Source organism: Stegodyphus dumicola, chromosome 10 (assembly GCF_044657685.1).
Source record: "Stegodyphus dumicola isolate Sdum_Otavi_A_Nest chromosome 10, ASM4465768v1".
Lineage (NCBI taxonomy): Eukaryota > Metazoa > Arthropoda > Arachnida > Araneae > Eresidae > Stegodyphus > Stegodyphus dumicola.
Genome location: NC_140777.1, coordinates 100801948 through 100815814, shown reverse-complemented (window position 1 = coordinate 100815814; position 13867 = coordinate 100801948). Strand labels below are relative to the sequence as shown.

At 30.8% G+C, this 13867-nt stretch overlaps 1 protein-coding gene across 2 annotated transcripts in view; it reads right to left on the bottom strand.

Moving 5' to 3' along the window:
* The window catches only part of LOC118189897 (filamin-A-like), a 341851-nt gene that overhangs the window by 115052 nt on the left and 212932 nt on the right, over nucleotides 1–13867 (bottom strand). For both annotated transcript variants that reach the window (XM_035360600.2, XM_035360601.2), the window contains 3 exons: nucleotides 5674–5827; nucleotides 4923–5112; nucleotides 465–712 (listed from right to left, as the gene is read on the bottom strand). In XM_035360600.2, the coding sequence (XP_035216491.1) occupies nucleotides 465–712; nucleotides 4923–5112; nucleotides 5674–5827 (592 nt within the window). The remainder of the gene's footprint in view (nucleotides 1–464; nucleotides 713–4922; nucleotides 5113–5673; nucleotides 5828–13867) is intronic.

Below are 13867 nucleotides of genomic sequence, written 5' to 3'. Positions count from 1 at the left end.
TAGGTCATAATTGTTCTTTATTTCATAAATTACGGTTTCATATTTTTAATTTTATAATTTCTGCATGCCATCTTACCAGATTTAAACTGATGATCTATAATCCGGAATCGCCGAAGTCCCGACAAGTCCGTATTAACGACTTTTGACTGTATTGGTATTTTAGATTTGGTGAAGTATTTTACATAAGAATTTATATTTATAATCGGAAGGCAAATTTATGAGAGTCGCACTAAATGTCAGAATCCCGCATAACTGTTGGTTAGTATTACAAAATAATCATGTAAATGTATGGGATATAACCCGCAATTACTTAAGGCCTAAAAAATAGAAATTTATAAATTAAAAAATAGAAAATACTTAAGACCTAAAAATATAAGACAGGATAGTGTAGAAAATGAAATTATATTTTAAAGAAAATTACTTTAATTTGCGATCAGGTATTAAAAGTGATAATGAAATCTTACCTTTGTTGAAAAACTGCCACCAGGTACAGGATTACCACCAAATTTCACACTTATGGTATAATCCCCAACTTCTTTGACAGAATAGAAAATTGAGAAGGTCCCATCACCATTATCTTCAACTTTGATATCCACATCACTGGTTGTGTTAGTACTAGTAATATGACAAGTAACTGCACCAGTTCCAGCTTGATCTGCATTAACAGTAATGCAGTATTCCTCACCAATAGCAACCTTCTCCTGAATACCCTCTGAAAACAATTATTTCATTTTTAAATTGCACTAATAGTTCAATGAAATTAAAAAAGGATAATCATGTAGCTAATGTGTAAACAGTCAACTATACTAAAAAGGTTAATCATATTACTGCTTTTAGTTAGTTATTTTTTTTTTTTTTTAGATAGTGGCACTAAAATTGATTTTTGTTTTTAATATTTCTTTTGCCCACCATTTTACTGCACACTTGAATTTTAAAATAGTGTTTTAGTAGCACCATCTAAGAAATGAATAAATAACTAAAACCAGTATATTGCATACTACACGATTATATAAAAAAAGCACTTATAGTTCATAACATAAATCATATTTCCTAACATTTCAAAAAACAATATTAATTCTGTTCATATTTTAATTCTCAATGTTTATCAAATTTTTAAATGAAAAGCATAACATAATATAATACAGTGGATTAAATATAATCAATCAAAAGCACACTAATACTACACTGCCACACAATTTTCAATATCTGAGATATCCAGTGTGCCACTGGAACAAAGCTGCCCGATATACAAATTCAATTAAAACATTAACCAAGCATCATAGGAAGAAATCTAGCAGATGAAACATTCCACTGTACTAAAAACTAAATATGGTTCTTGTTGAAATTCTTTTTTTCTCCCAATGGAGTGAATTTTTCTTTTATTATTTATCTTGTTTGTCACAGACTAGGTCATGTGACCAACGGCAGAGAAAGAATGAAAAACCTCTTTTTTTTTTTTTTTTTTTTTTTTTTTTTTTTAGTTGAAGTGTGATGCTTGAAAATTAATTGTTTCAGCTGCATGGCAGTAATCAACAATTATAATATTTGTTCTTGATAAAACTAATCTTGGCCCTATGATGAGGAAATTTATATTGTATGTAAATTTCGTGTTTCAAAAATGTAAATAGTTTCTTCATTAAATATTACTGTGTTTCAATTGCAACTTTTCCTTCTTGAGTTACTCAAGTCCTTTACGTGATATACTTGCATATTCTCGATTTAAATGATGCTCTCTCAACTCGTGAATGAAATAGAATCATGAAATGTGATCCCAAGTCCAATTTACAGTCTTAACTACTTTTAGTATCATCTTTCAAAAATTATTTAATACTATAAATATATTTTCAAACTTTGCTGCCTAACATTCAAGAATAAATAAAACATTAAATAGACTTTTTTTATCCTATAATAATTTTACAAGTCACTAGAGCTGAACTTTATTAATCTCGTGAATTTCAGTACATTGCGTTCCCAGAATAAATAACATGATGACAGATTACTGTTAGTGTAATATAATCATAAGAATGAGTAATCGGTTACATGAATTTAATATATATATATATTTAAATGCATACAGCAAACACTTATCAAAACTCAAATACTTATTTTAGGTAAATGCTAGCAATGAAACAATACAGGATGCATCAGAAAAATATATGCAGACTTTGAACTGTCATAGAAAATTTATTTTCCAACTTATAAGGTTAAGTTTCTGGGAAAAGTAAGTTCAGTTTCAAAGTAAGCTATAGTTCAGTTAAAAAAAAATGTTCTTTCTGGTCAAACTGAATGATAAAAAAGATGTTTAAAGTAAATATTCAAAATGGTGACCTTCTAAACTTCTGAGTACAAGTTATGACTGATTCCATACTCCGCACCCAAGTATTCAAAGGATTTCTGTGCACACCTTTTGAATCTTGAAGATGTTTACACGTGAACCGGGATTTATGTGCAGCATTATTTGATCAGATGAAGCACAATTTAAATTTAATAGAACTGTCAAAAGGCATAATTGTGTGTAGGTTAAAGATGATCCCCACATTACTGTTGAGAAGCTTGTGAATTTGCCTGGTGTAAATATGCTGTGTGTTTTGTCTCCTAAGGTACTCATTGGACCTTTGCATCTTGAAGGTACTGTAACTGGAGAGAAATACCCAATACAGTTTGCTGATTCCATTTTCTCTGCCATTCTGCAATGTACAGTGATGTCAAGTTTTATTACCAATAAGATGGCATTTCTCCGCACTATCATAGGGATGTGAAGCATAACTGGATCAAAATGCACCAGGCTAATGGATAGGACTCAGGGAACCAATCTAGTTTCCTGCAAACTCTCCAAGCCTTGCACTGCTTGATTTTTTTATGGGGCATATTAAAAGATGAGGTGCACTGTCACCAACCAAATAACCTTGACACACTTTGGGATGAGATTCAAGTGATGGGCGCAGAAATCCTATCGGGAGCTTTAGTGTGAAGTATGGAATCAGTTGTGACTCGTACTTAGAAATGTAGCGATGCTGAAGGCTGCCATTTTGAAGAATTACTTTAAACACCATTTGGAATGTTCAGTTTAATCAGAGTATACTTATTCTTCATACTAGACAATAGCCTTACTTTTCTCAGAAATTTAACCTTGAAGGTTGGAAAATAAATTTTCTATGACAGTTTAAAGTGCGTATACATTTTTTGGCACACCCTGTAGATGCTCCCCACTTCATAAACTTTTACTTCACAAATTTTTACAGCTATGAATAATCCTGTTTTCAAAGAATTAAATTTGTTTGGAATCAAAAAAGGAAATAAATAATATTGAAAATAGTAAATGAAAAGAGAAAATAAAGCACATATAATGACAATGCAAAAAAGTGACAAATATTTCATTTGAAACAAAAGACATGGAAGTGATTAATGTCATACAAAAATGGTATGAATCACTGAAAACTTGGAATCATTCTTGAGAAAAAAATTGCATAATTGGAAACATTAAGAAAAATATTGGATGTATGAATATGTCAAAGGTTCATGCTGATGCAATCAGCAGATCAAATACATCTTAAACAGCAGCTGAGATAGGAAGAGCCTGTCTCGATACAAAGTGAATGACAACAGCAATTTTCCAAGTTTGAAGAAGGCTTTTTTGAAAATCAAAACCCTAATTCTGAGAGGATTTTTAAATTAAAGTCTGCTGTGCATGATGCCATACAGTGCTCTCGTCTTTTTTATGATATAAAGAAAGGAAAACCAGTTCAGACATGTTTAGACACTTACTTTCCTAAGAAACATACTTCAAAAACCAGGACTACTGGCCCATCTCACATGCTAACTTCTTCCACCTCTCATTACAAATGTTCCCTGACTTGTTGATGAGTCTCCAGACACTGACTCATCTCCACCCATGTAAGCATTTACTAGCTTACATTCCTCACCCCATCCACATATCTTAATGATGACAATCCATGGTATATGCTAGATAATAAAGTTATAATTTATTTATAATTTTTTATTTATCATGTACTGTATATTTAAATTATATCATTTATTTGTTTTAGTGTTTTTGTTTACTTGATAGTATTTATAGTTACTATCTCACGAGTGTAAGAAATATGCATAACAAACCTTCTATGAATAAATTCATGATACATACTGTCATTCAGAATGTAACTGATTTGTAAAGTGGGGAGTTTCTGTACTTAAATTCCAAATCCATCTTTAAGGCCTAGAAGAACAGTCATAATTTCTTGAATGGCTTTATGAATATGAATACTTAAAAAGGATCAGGTGGAATCAATGTCCAAATTAGAACTTTGACTGTTTTCTGTAGAAAAGAAGGTGCACCCACACTGAAATTAATCATTAATTGAATGAAATTTATGGTTATAAAGCAATTTTGCACCAATGTGCGATTTTTGAGAATGTACAAATGAATGCTGAACATGATTACAGACAATTCCAACTTCAAAGATGAATGCCAGCATTAATGATGTTAAGGAACTGAAAACGTAACCGATAGTTGACAAAATTATGGCACACTTCACATATATTACATCAGCTCAGAACGTCTGAAGTTTTGAAAAGTGCATGTTTGATGGGTGGGACTTGAATACTGCCAGAGCAACACAAAAAATAATATTTCCGAACCCTTGAATTTCTAGATCATTAAGTGAAAGAAGGAAATGACTAGATGTACAAAACTGTAGCCTGAGGCAAATGTTGGGTCTACAATTTCTTAGCAGAAAGGAATTGCCATGTGCTTCATCCTATGAAAAGAGAGAATTAAAGGCAATATCATTCAGACAATGACCTGCAATGTAATGATGTTTACTGAAAGATGGACCAAAATTATCTAAATAAAGTATACAAACAGCATTGCCAGCTGTAAAGATATAATAATTACTTTTTTAATACAACAAATAAATTTCACTTACCTGTTATTTTACATTTTTCAGCATGACCAACAGCATAACTGTTAACAGTAATAGGAGAATTTGGAACCTCTTGCCCACCATATTTCACAGAAACTTTATGGGGCCCAACATCTTCAGGAACATATTTTACTTTATAAGTACCATCATGATTATTCACAACAGTTGCTTTCAGTGGCTTACCATCGGGTCTCTGAAAATTATGAAAGAACACATGAAATATTTGGAAAATTTTTTTTAAATAATGGTTCTCAGATATAAGAAGATTTAATAAGTAGAAACAAAAAGCAATTCTTCAGCAAAAATAATCAATTTTAAAAGATTTACAAAAAATTTCATTTATAAAAATTTACAGAAAATAGACTAGTTCTTCAATTATTGAAGTACAACTAACACAAAGAGTTTTAAAGGGGAAAAAAAAATATGCATATTACTCTGAAACAGAAATTTTTCACCAAAGTAATAATAATGAAAAACTGAAATTTTCACATAGCTTGTTTAATGTTGTATGATATAGTTTAAGAATTATTTTCAATATTATGGGCAGTAATTTTTATTTGTTATAATACAAAGATAAACAGAACCAAGGCCTCCAACAAATGTTTATAGGTTTAAAAGAAAAGAGGTTGGTTGTTTTAAAAAAAAAAAAAAAAAAAAAAGGAAAAAGGAAGGGATAGAAAAGAATAAAACAAGTTTGAATAACTAAACTTGAAATTTATGAAAATAAATAATGCATGAATAAAGATCAACATACCTTAATAGCAACTTCAGGTTCAGCATGACCAGCTTCTCTAGTATCAATTGTGAATTCAACAGGAATACTTGCTGGTACTTTGTTTTGTAATCCAGGCCCTGAAAGTTTTACATTTTTTGGTTCGACAGCAGGCTTCACTTTCATTTGGAAGGGACTACAGAAAAGAAATTATAAGACTTTAAATATCAATAAAACAGTTTTAAAATTGAAGTGTTATGACAATTAACCAAAGTTATCAGATTATAAATAAATATTTCATTGAAGAATGATAGAATGATTATATTAGGTTATAAATAAATATTTCATTCATCCAATTTTTATGTATGACAAACATCTTTAAATGTACTTCTGTAATGGCAAAGTTTTGCTTTTTTATTATACAAATTGTAGTGTAGTGGCCAAAACCGCTACGCAAACCCTGGGTTATGAAACATGGTTGAAATGAACTTCTAACTCAAGTTCTAACAATAACATGAATTTTAATGAAATAAAAACATTAGCTGTTGCAAATCTTGACAGTATGGGACTTGGATACATTTAGTCCCGTAATTTCAGAATTTTGTTATATGAAAAATGCTCTAATGCATTATACATGAGGAATGATCGTTCTTAGTAGGCCAACATGCCCATAGCTCTAAACAGGAAAGTTCTCCCTCTTCTCAGGAAACCACCTCACCACTCTTTGCAGGCCAACATGCCCATAGCTCTAAACAGGAAAGTTCTCCCTTTTCTCAGGAAACCACCTCTCCTTATATATCTCCCTGTGTTTACTTGCACTGACTCCCAGGGGGTGAGGGAGATTCTTTCACTCATACCTAAAAAAGTGAATCTCCTGACCCTGATGAAAAGACTTCTTTTACTTCTTTGTGCACTGGAGTGACCTTCGAGGCTGCAACCGGAATCATTAACAAAGGCACCGGATGTCACCACTGATGAAAATTGTTGCACTCTGAAATTACTCATCCTAGACAAAGAACCTTTATGCCACCTTATCACAGCATTATATTCTGCATTTATGTTTTTTCTGTTAATAATTTAAGTTGAATTAAAGTTTGAGCTATTATTTTTGTTGTTAAAGTTTAAAATTTAATACTGTTCTACTCTTGAAAGAAAATTTGTAAATACTCTTTAATGAAAATAAGCAGTAATTCATAAAAATTTAATCTAATGATTTATTTTTGTAACATATTTGACCTTTTAATTACATTTAATTCAGTTGCTCTGGTTGAAAAATTATGACTTACCAGCAACTTAGCAGTAAAATTTCTGAACATTAGACAAACCCAGGTTTCAAATCTTGACAACATTAGTAGGTCAACTAAGGTTCAACTCTTGATTCAGTTTTATAGAAACTGGATTTAATACAGATGCTAGACGCTGGACTTAATATGATTTTATTCTTGCTCATACTTCAAATCTACAGCCGAACTAAGATAACTTTTATCACTATTTTAGAAAGAGTATAAAAATCAGTTTTTAATTTTATAATTTAGCTGTGCATGAGAGAGAAAAAAGGAATATCTACAAAAAATGGTCAATTTTTCAGATGCTTTGCTTAACAGCAATAAACAAAGGCTGAGTCACTGTAAGAGAACTCAATTTAGTACAGACCAAATAGACTTATTTGAATAATGAAATTGGAAGAATAAGAAAATTCTTAATTTATTGGTCTGATTTGGCTTGTTCTACTTCATTATATTTTGGGATAGGATCTATGATACTAAGAACTGTAAGAATACATTGAAAGCTTCTTTCAGCAGGCATTTGCTCAATGTTTGGTTCTTCATAGAAAAATGACTGGTTTTCCTAAGAATAAAAAAGTGCTGAGAGTATTATGCACCTGATTAGTTAGGTCACGCCTCTAGAACTAATGCTGAAAAATTTCCAACTCATTTCTCTCAATAATACCCTTAGCTTTGCTGATAATTTACAGTGGCTAGTGCTCCCTTCTCTGTGCACGAGTTCATTAACTTTTAGAGATATTTCCTGCCCAAAACACTGAAATAATTAGGTTATCTGATAAAGCCAGCTTCATTTCTTCACTAAAAATCTACTCAATAAAATGGTCTGCTGCAACATATGTAGATGATAATCCAGGATCTCGAACATTCTGAAAGCTAAGAATTATTTCTAATGATTCCTAAATTTTAAAATTTTTATATAGGTACAAAACAGTAATATAGTATAGGACTAAGATTGTAATCCAGGATAGAAATAGATTCAGTCATGATTGTAAAGGTTTTCTCTTGTTAAAAAGTTGCAGGGATGTTACAGTTTGTGATTATCTATGTTGAAGACGATTTCAGTTACCTAAAGTTTTACTTCAAATGATATTTTACTTTTGCTCATATTACTGATATGCATTACACATCAAGTAAAACTGTATTTAATTTAATCCGGTTAAGTTTTTTTTTTTTTTTTTTAATTCACTGGATTGAAGTTGAGTTGACCAACTATATTTTCACATAACACAAGTTGCTATCAAATTTTAGCTTTGGCATTTATACCAATGGATATTTAATAGCTTTGTTATGAAATTCAAAATAAATTGTGAATAAGTTATTTTTAAACACAGCACTAATTTATTTGAAACAATATAATTGCCTTTTTATTTATTAGTAAAATGTTATTTTTATGTTCATGGCACTACAAGGGACATTATCTCATAGTAATTTCATAAAAATTCAAAATTTAAGATATTGCTATGAATTGAAACATGATTTGCTAACGAAGTAATTAAAATTTAATCAAGTTAAAGGAAATCTATTTAAAAAACTGACTAAATTAAATAAAAAATAAAATTCAATATAATTTAAAATATTACTTTTAAAATAGCTCTCAACAAAAATATACCTGATGACATGGAAAGGGCCTAAACAAATATTTGATATTTTTTAGAGTTATGGGAATGGGTTTAGTTCTTTACACAGCATTTGAAACTACCTGACATACTTTACACTATAAATAAAAACCATGAAAACATGCATGTGTCATGAATAATAAATATGCATCTTTTTTTAATCCGTTGTGTGACCTGTTGCTTGCTTCAAATACAAATTGATGATCTTTATACGAACTTTTATGTGAACTGACAGCATTTATGTGTCAAAATATTAACATGCAACTATGCTGGGTACCTCTCAATTTGTCATGCGGCAATATTCACTTCATTTATTTTCATAGCCTATACTATGTTCAAACGATGAATTACACTATGTATGCTTAATTCTGCATTGTGTGCATTAAATAATATATATTTTTGGGTTCTAAAATACAAATTAATTTTCTTCACACAATAATAAATTTAATTAACTACAAGTGTTAAGATAGTGGTTTGCAACCTTTTTAGCCACACATATCCCTTTCACCATTCTTAAGTCATTCCTCAATTAATCCTTTCCAAAACTTAAAAAATGCATATATATTCATTTCAATTATTTGTAATGCATTTTTTTAATTAAAAAAGAAGAAAGTAACAGAAATTTGATAAATTCCAAAACCTGAATAAAAGTATTTTTCATATTCATAAATTAAGTATATAATAGTTAAATGAAAGTATGAAATAACCCCCGGAAAGAACTGCCTTAACCTGAACTTCGGATTGGCTAAGTAATGTCAATATCAGTTTTCTTGGTTGAAAATATAGCAAGACTTTAAATTGGAATTTTTACCTCTCTTTCAGCTATGGCCAGTAAGTTTTAATTACGTTTTCTGTTATTACTTAGACTATACCAGATATATTGTTAGTGCTAGTCACAATAGAATTTAGGTCATAATTATACTTAGTTTTTTTAATTGCAAATTATATTTATGAATAAATATTTTACTTGGCACTGTTTTTATTTTATATATCTGAATATTCTGAGATGCAATGATTAATACAATTTCTTTTCTTCATTAGCTAATGTTCGCCTCTCAGAGCATCATGTGATCCTAGTGTTCACATATCAGAGCATCATTCAATGATGACTTGTTTTTGGTAGTCTTCCTACTTAAGTACTTAAGCTCTGAACTTCAGTAATTGAAATGCTGATCACTACAATGTGAATGCTCAGTTTTCCATTTTTATTAATCCACTGTACATGAAGTTAATTTTAACAGGTTATGGGGCTCAGTGGTTAGAAGAAGCCTTTCATAAAAGTGCATAGTAAGATTCAGTCAGCATTTTGGATTAAACTGATGAACAGTGATTACTTTTGTTTATTCATTCTTCCTCTATGATTATCCAGTAATGCCACCTATGAATCTAAATTGCATGTGCACCGTAAAGCTGAATGACAGGAATTACTATACATGGAAATTCAAATTAGAACTATTGCTGATTATGGAGGATTTATGGTATCTTATTACTACAGACTATGGGTTTCTGTAGTAACAACATTCCAAGATGGAAAAGCTGGAGCAACTATAGGACTTTTATTGGAAGGTAACCAACTAGGGCATATTAGGATGTGTACAACTGCAAAGGAGACATGGAACATTCTCAAACAGCATCATTCTCAAACAAAGTCAACACTGCCTCAAAAAGTTGGAACTTTTGAAAAAGCTGTGTATTTTGCAGTAAAGCAATAAAGAAATAATGAGCAATTATCTAATATAAAAATCAAAGCAATTGTGGATCAACTATTAGTGCTAGGTGAGAAAATTTCAGAAACTTTATGCCTTGCATTTATTTTAAGTAGCTTACCTGAATATAATGTTATGTTAATAACAGCTTTGAAAACATGACCAGAAGCAGATGTAACTCTTGAATTAGTTAAGAATAAATTGTTAGAAAAATACACCCGTCAAAACAAAACTAAAGAATCTGGTACAGATAATTACAACAAAACATTAAAGTCATGTTCTTTATAGTGCAACATTGCAACAGACAAAAATCGCAAAATCAGAAAACTTTTCTAACAAAAGAAGCAAGTACATTAATACTACTTCTTTTACAAGAAATTAAGATATTTAAAGGCTGATTGCAAGAAATTTGCAAAATAGAAGTTTAAGCATAATCAAAAGCAACAAGTTAATGCAGCTATGAATTCAAGTGGCATTAATGAAGCGAAACAAGTTTTGAATAATTACCGCTTTACAAATGTGAATAATTTATATTTTGACTGGTATATTGATTCTGCAGCCACCATTCACATGTGCAATGATAAAAGCCTGTTCAGTAATTTTAATAGTAATTCCATTCCTGAATAACTTTAACTAATGGATTTACAGAGTTTCATCAGGGAAAGGGAAATTGCTAGACAAAAATATCAAAATAATCAAAATGAGGAACACAGATTACAATCAAATATGTGCTTTTTGTTCCCCAGCTATCTGAAAATGTGTTATCTGTAAAGAAGCTAGTTGAACAAAGCTAGCTATATGAAGTGAACTTTAAATGAAAATTAAATTAAGGGTGTAAAATGCCATATTGTTAGGAATGATAATATAATGGCTTTCGGCTACATCAGAGAAGGCTTATATGTTCTTAAGGAAAGTGAACATGCTCTTCGTACAAAACAAAGCCATGCAAAATGCATTCATAAACTCAGGTTATAGAAATCTTGCAGATATTTTAAGGATGTATAATGAATCCATAGCTGAAGATATGAATATCAGTCCTTGCTCCAATTTATTGACATGTGATGATTGTAATGCCACTAAAGCATATACAGAATTATTTTTCAGAAAGTCTATTTCCCAAACCTTTGAAATAATCGATTTAATGCATACTGATGTTTGCAAACCAATGCAAACTATAACTTCAGCTGGTGCAAGATATATACTGACAGTAACTGATGAAAGATGATTACAGTAGATGCACTATAGTTTACTTTCTGAAGTATAAAGAGAAAACTAAAGCATGCATTGCATACTTCATCAAACAAGTATTAATGGAAATTAAAAAAATAAAAATTAAATTAAATTTGACATCGTAAATGCACCAAAATGACTGAGGTCAGATCAAAGAGGGGAATATGCAAGCAATGACTTTAATAAATTTCTGAAAGAAAATTGAATAATACACAAGTTCCTTATTCTCTGCAACAGAATGGAATCGCTGAAAGAAAATATCATGCACTTATTGAGATGATAAAAGTGATCCTAAAAAGCACTAATCTTTCAAAATACACATTGGGGTGAATGTGTAATTACAGCAAACTACCTGGAAAACAGATTGCCAACAAAGGAATTTAAAGTAACTCCTTATGAAAAATGAAAAAAAAAAAATCCTCATTAGCAAATAAAAAAGCATTCAGTATTGCAGCATATGTGCATATACTGAAGGAGAAGAGATAAAAATTTGATGACACTTCTGTTAAATGAATCATGGTTGAATACAAAGAAGAAAGAAAAGATTATCATTTGCTGGATACAAATACCAACAGTATCGTAATTTAGTTAGAATGTGACATTTACACTAAAAGATCCTCATCCAAAGAATAAACAAGAAGATACTAAAGATGTAACTACTTTTAAAGATAATTCAGGAAAAAGAGTATATATCTGAAAATATAGAACTGAGGCAATCTGCTAGATGAAAAAAAAAGTGTATCACTTAATAGATATTAGTTCTTCCACAACACAATCAGAGAAAGCAGCAGGTCCAATATCATATCATGCAGCTTGCCCAGATGCCAATAAGAAAGAATGAGAACAATTCATGCAAGAGATTAATGCTTTAAAGACGAATGGCACAAGCATTTTGACAAATGCTCCTGAGGGTAAACCCTATATAAGTTGCAAATGGGTATAAAAGATTAAAAGAAAGGTAGAATTTCTTGTTAAAAAGCTAGACTGGTTGCTCAGTGATACCAGCAGAAATATGGACATGACTATGATGAAGTATTTGCTCAGCCAGTCTGATTACTTTGAGAACGCTTCTTACCATAGCAGGAAAAAGAAAAATGACAGTGCTTTGAGATAGTGTTTATGATATCCAGTCAGCATACTTAAATGGACATTTATCCCTTAATATATACATGAAGCGATCTTCTAAATTTGAAAAAAGCAAGTCTGTAAGCTTGTAAAGTTACATGAAATCAATACGGGGGAAATGAATGGAATAGAAAACTTAATAAAATTGTCTTATGTAAAAGATTTCAACAAAGTCTAAATGACCTTTGTTTATATACAAGATAAAGAAGCATTTCTATACATTACAGTACATGTGGATGATACAGTCGTTGTAGATTTACTTGAAAATTTTGAAAATGAAATTGGTGAACATTTTGCAATGAAAAATTTGGGAAATCAGGCATACATTTGCAACTTGACAGCAAGGGAATCTTCTACATAGACCAATCAAGCTACATTTCATGAAAGCTGAAACAGTATCTCATGTATGATTGCAAAACATCTACGTTTCCTACTGATCCAGGATATTAAAAGCAAAAGAAAGATGCAAAAGCTTACAGTATTTTTGAGGAATATGAAAGTGCAACAGGATGATTATTGTACCAAGCAGTTAATATCAGACCACACATAGCAGTCGCTGTTTTCTTCTTAACCAGAAAAGTCAAAACCTAACTGGTTGACTAGATCAAAGTTAAAAGGTTCTTCAGATATTTGAAATTAACTAAAGTTCTGCATCTGAGAAATATAAAGGAGGGGGAAAAAACAACACTCTATTATTAAGTGGATGCAGATTGGGGAAACAACCCTTCTCATAGGAAATATAATTCTGAATATTTCTTTACAAAAGCAGTGTTTTTATGTGGAACTGCAGAAAACAACCATATGTGACTTTGTCATTGACTGAAGTGGAATTTATAGCAGCAGAGGATGCAGTTTGGCTAAAACCTCTCAGCATTACAGAGGGAAAATTTCATATAGAACAGTGGTTTCATGTTCATTACACATACAAATTTCTGCCAGATTTAAATGTGTTCGATTTCAGATTGGATGTATATTGAAAGAAAAGGAATGAAGGTACAAAGTGAGAGAGTCATGTTTTTAAAATTATAATCAAGAATATGCATTTATTCATTTTGTGGACTGAAATTTCAGGGCTAAACCCTGAAGGGTTTTGCAAGATCCCCTGAAGGGATTGCTCAAAGGGTTAAAAAGGCTTTTGAAAGATTTCCATGAAACTGACACCATTTGCACTTTTTATGAGGGTAAAAGCTACATCAAAATGTTAAATAGGGTCAAAGACAATGGGAGAACTAAACATATGCATACAAAATATCCTTTTGTGAATGACCTTGTA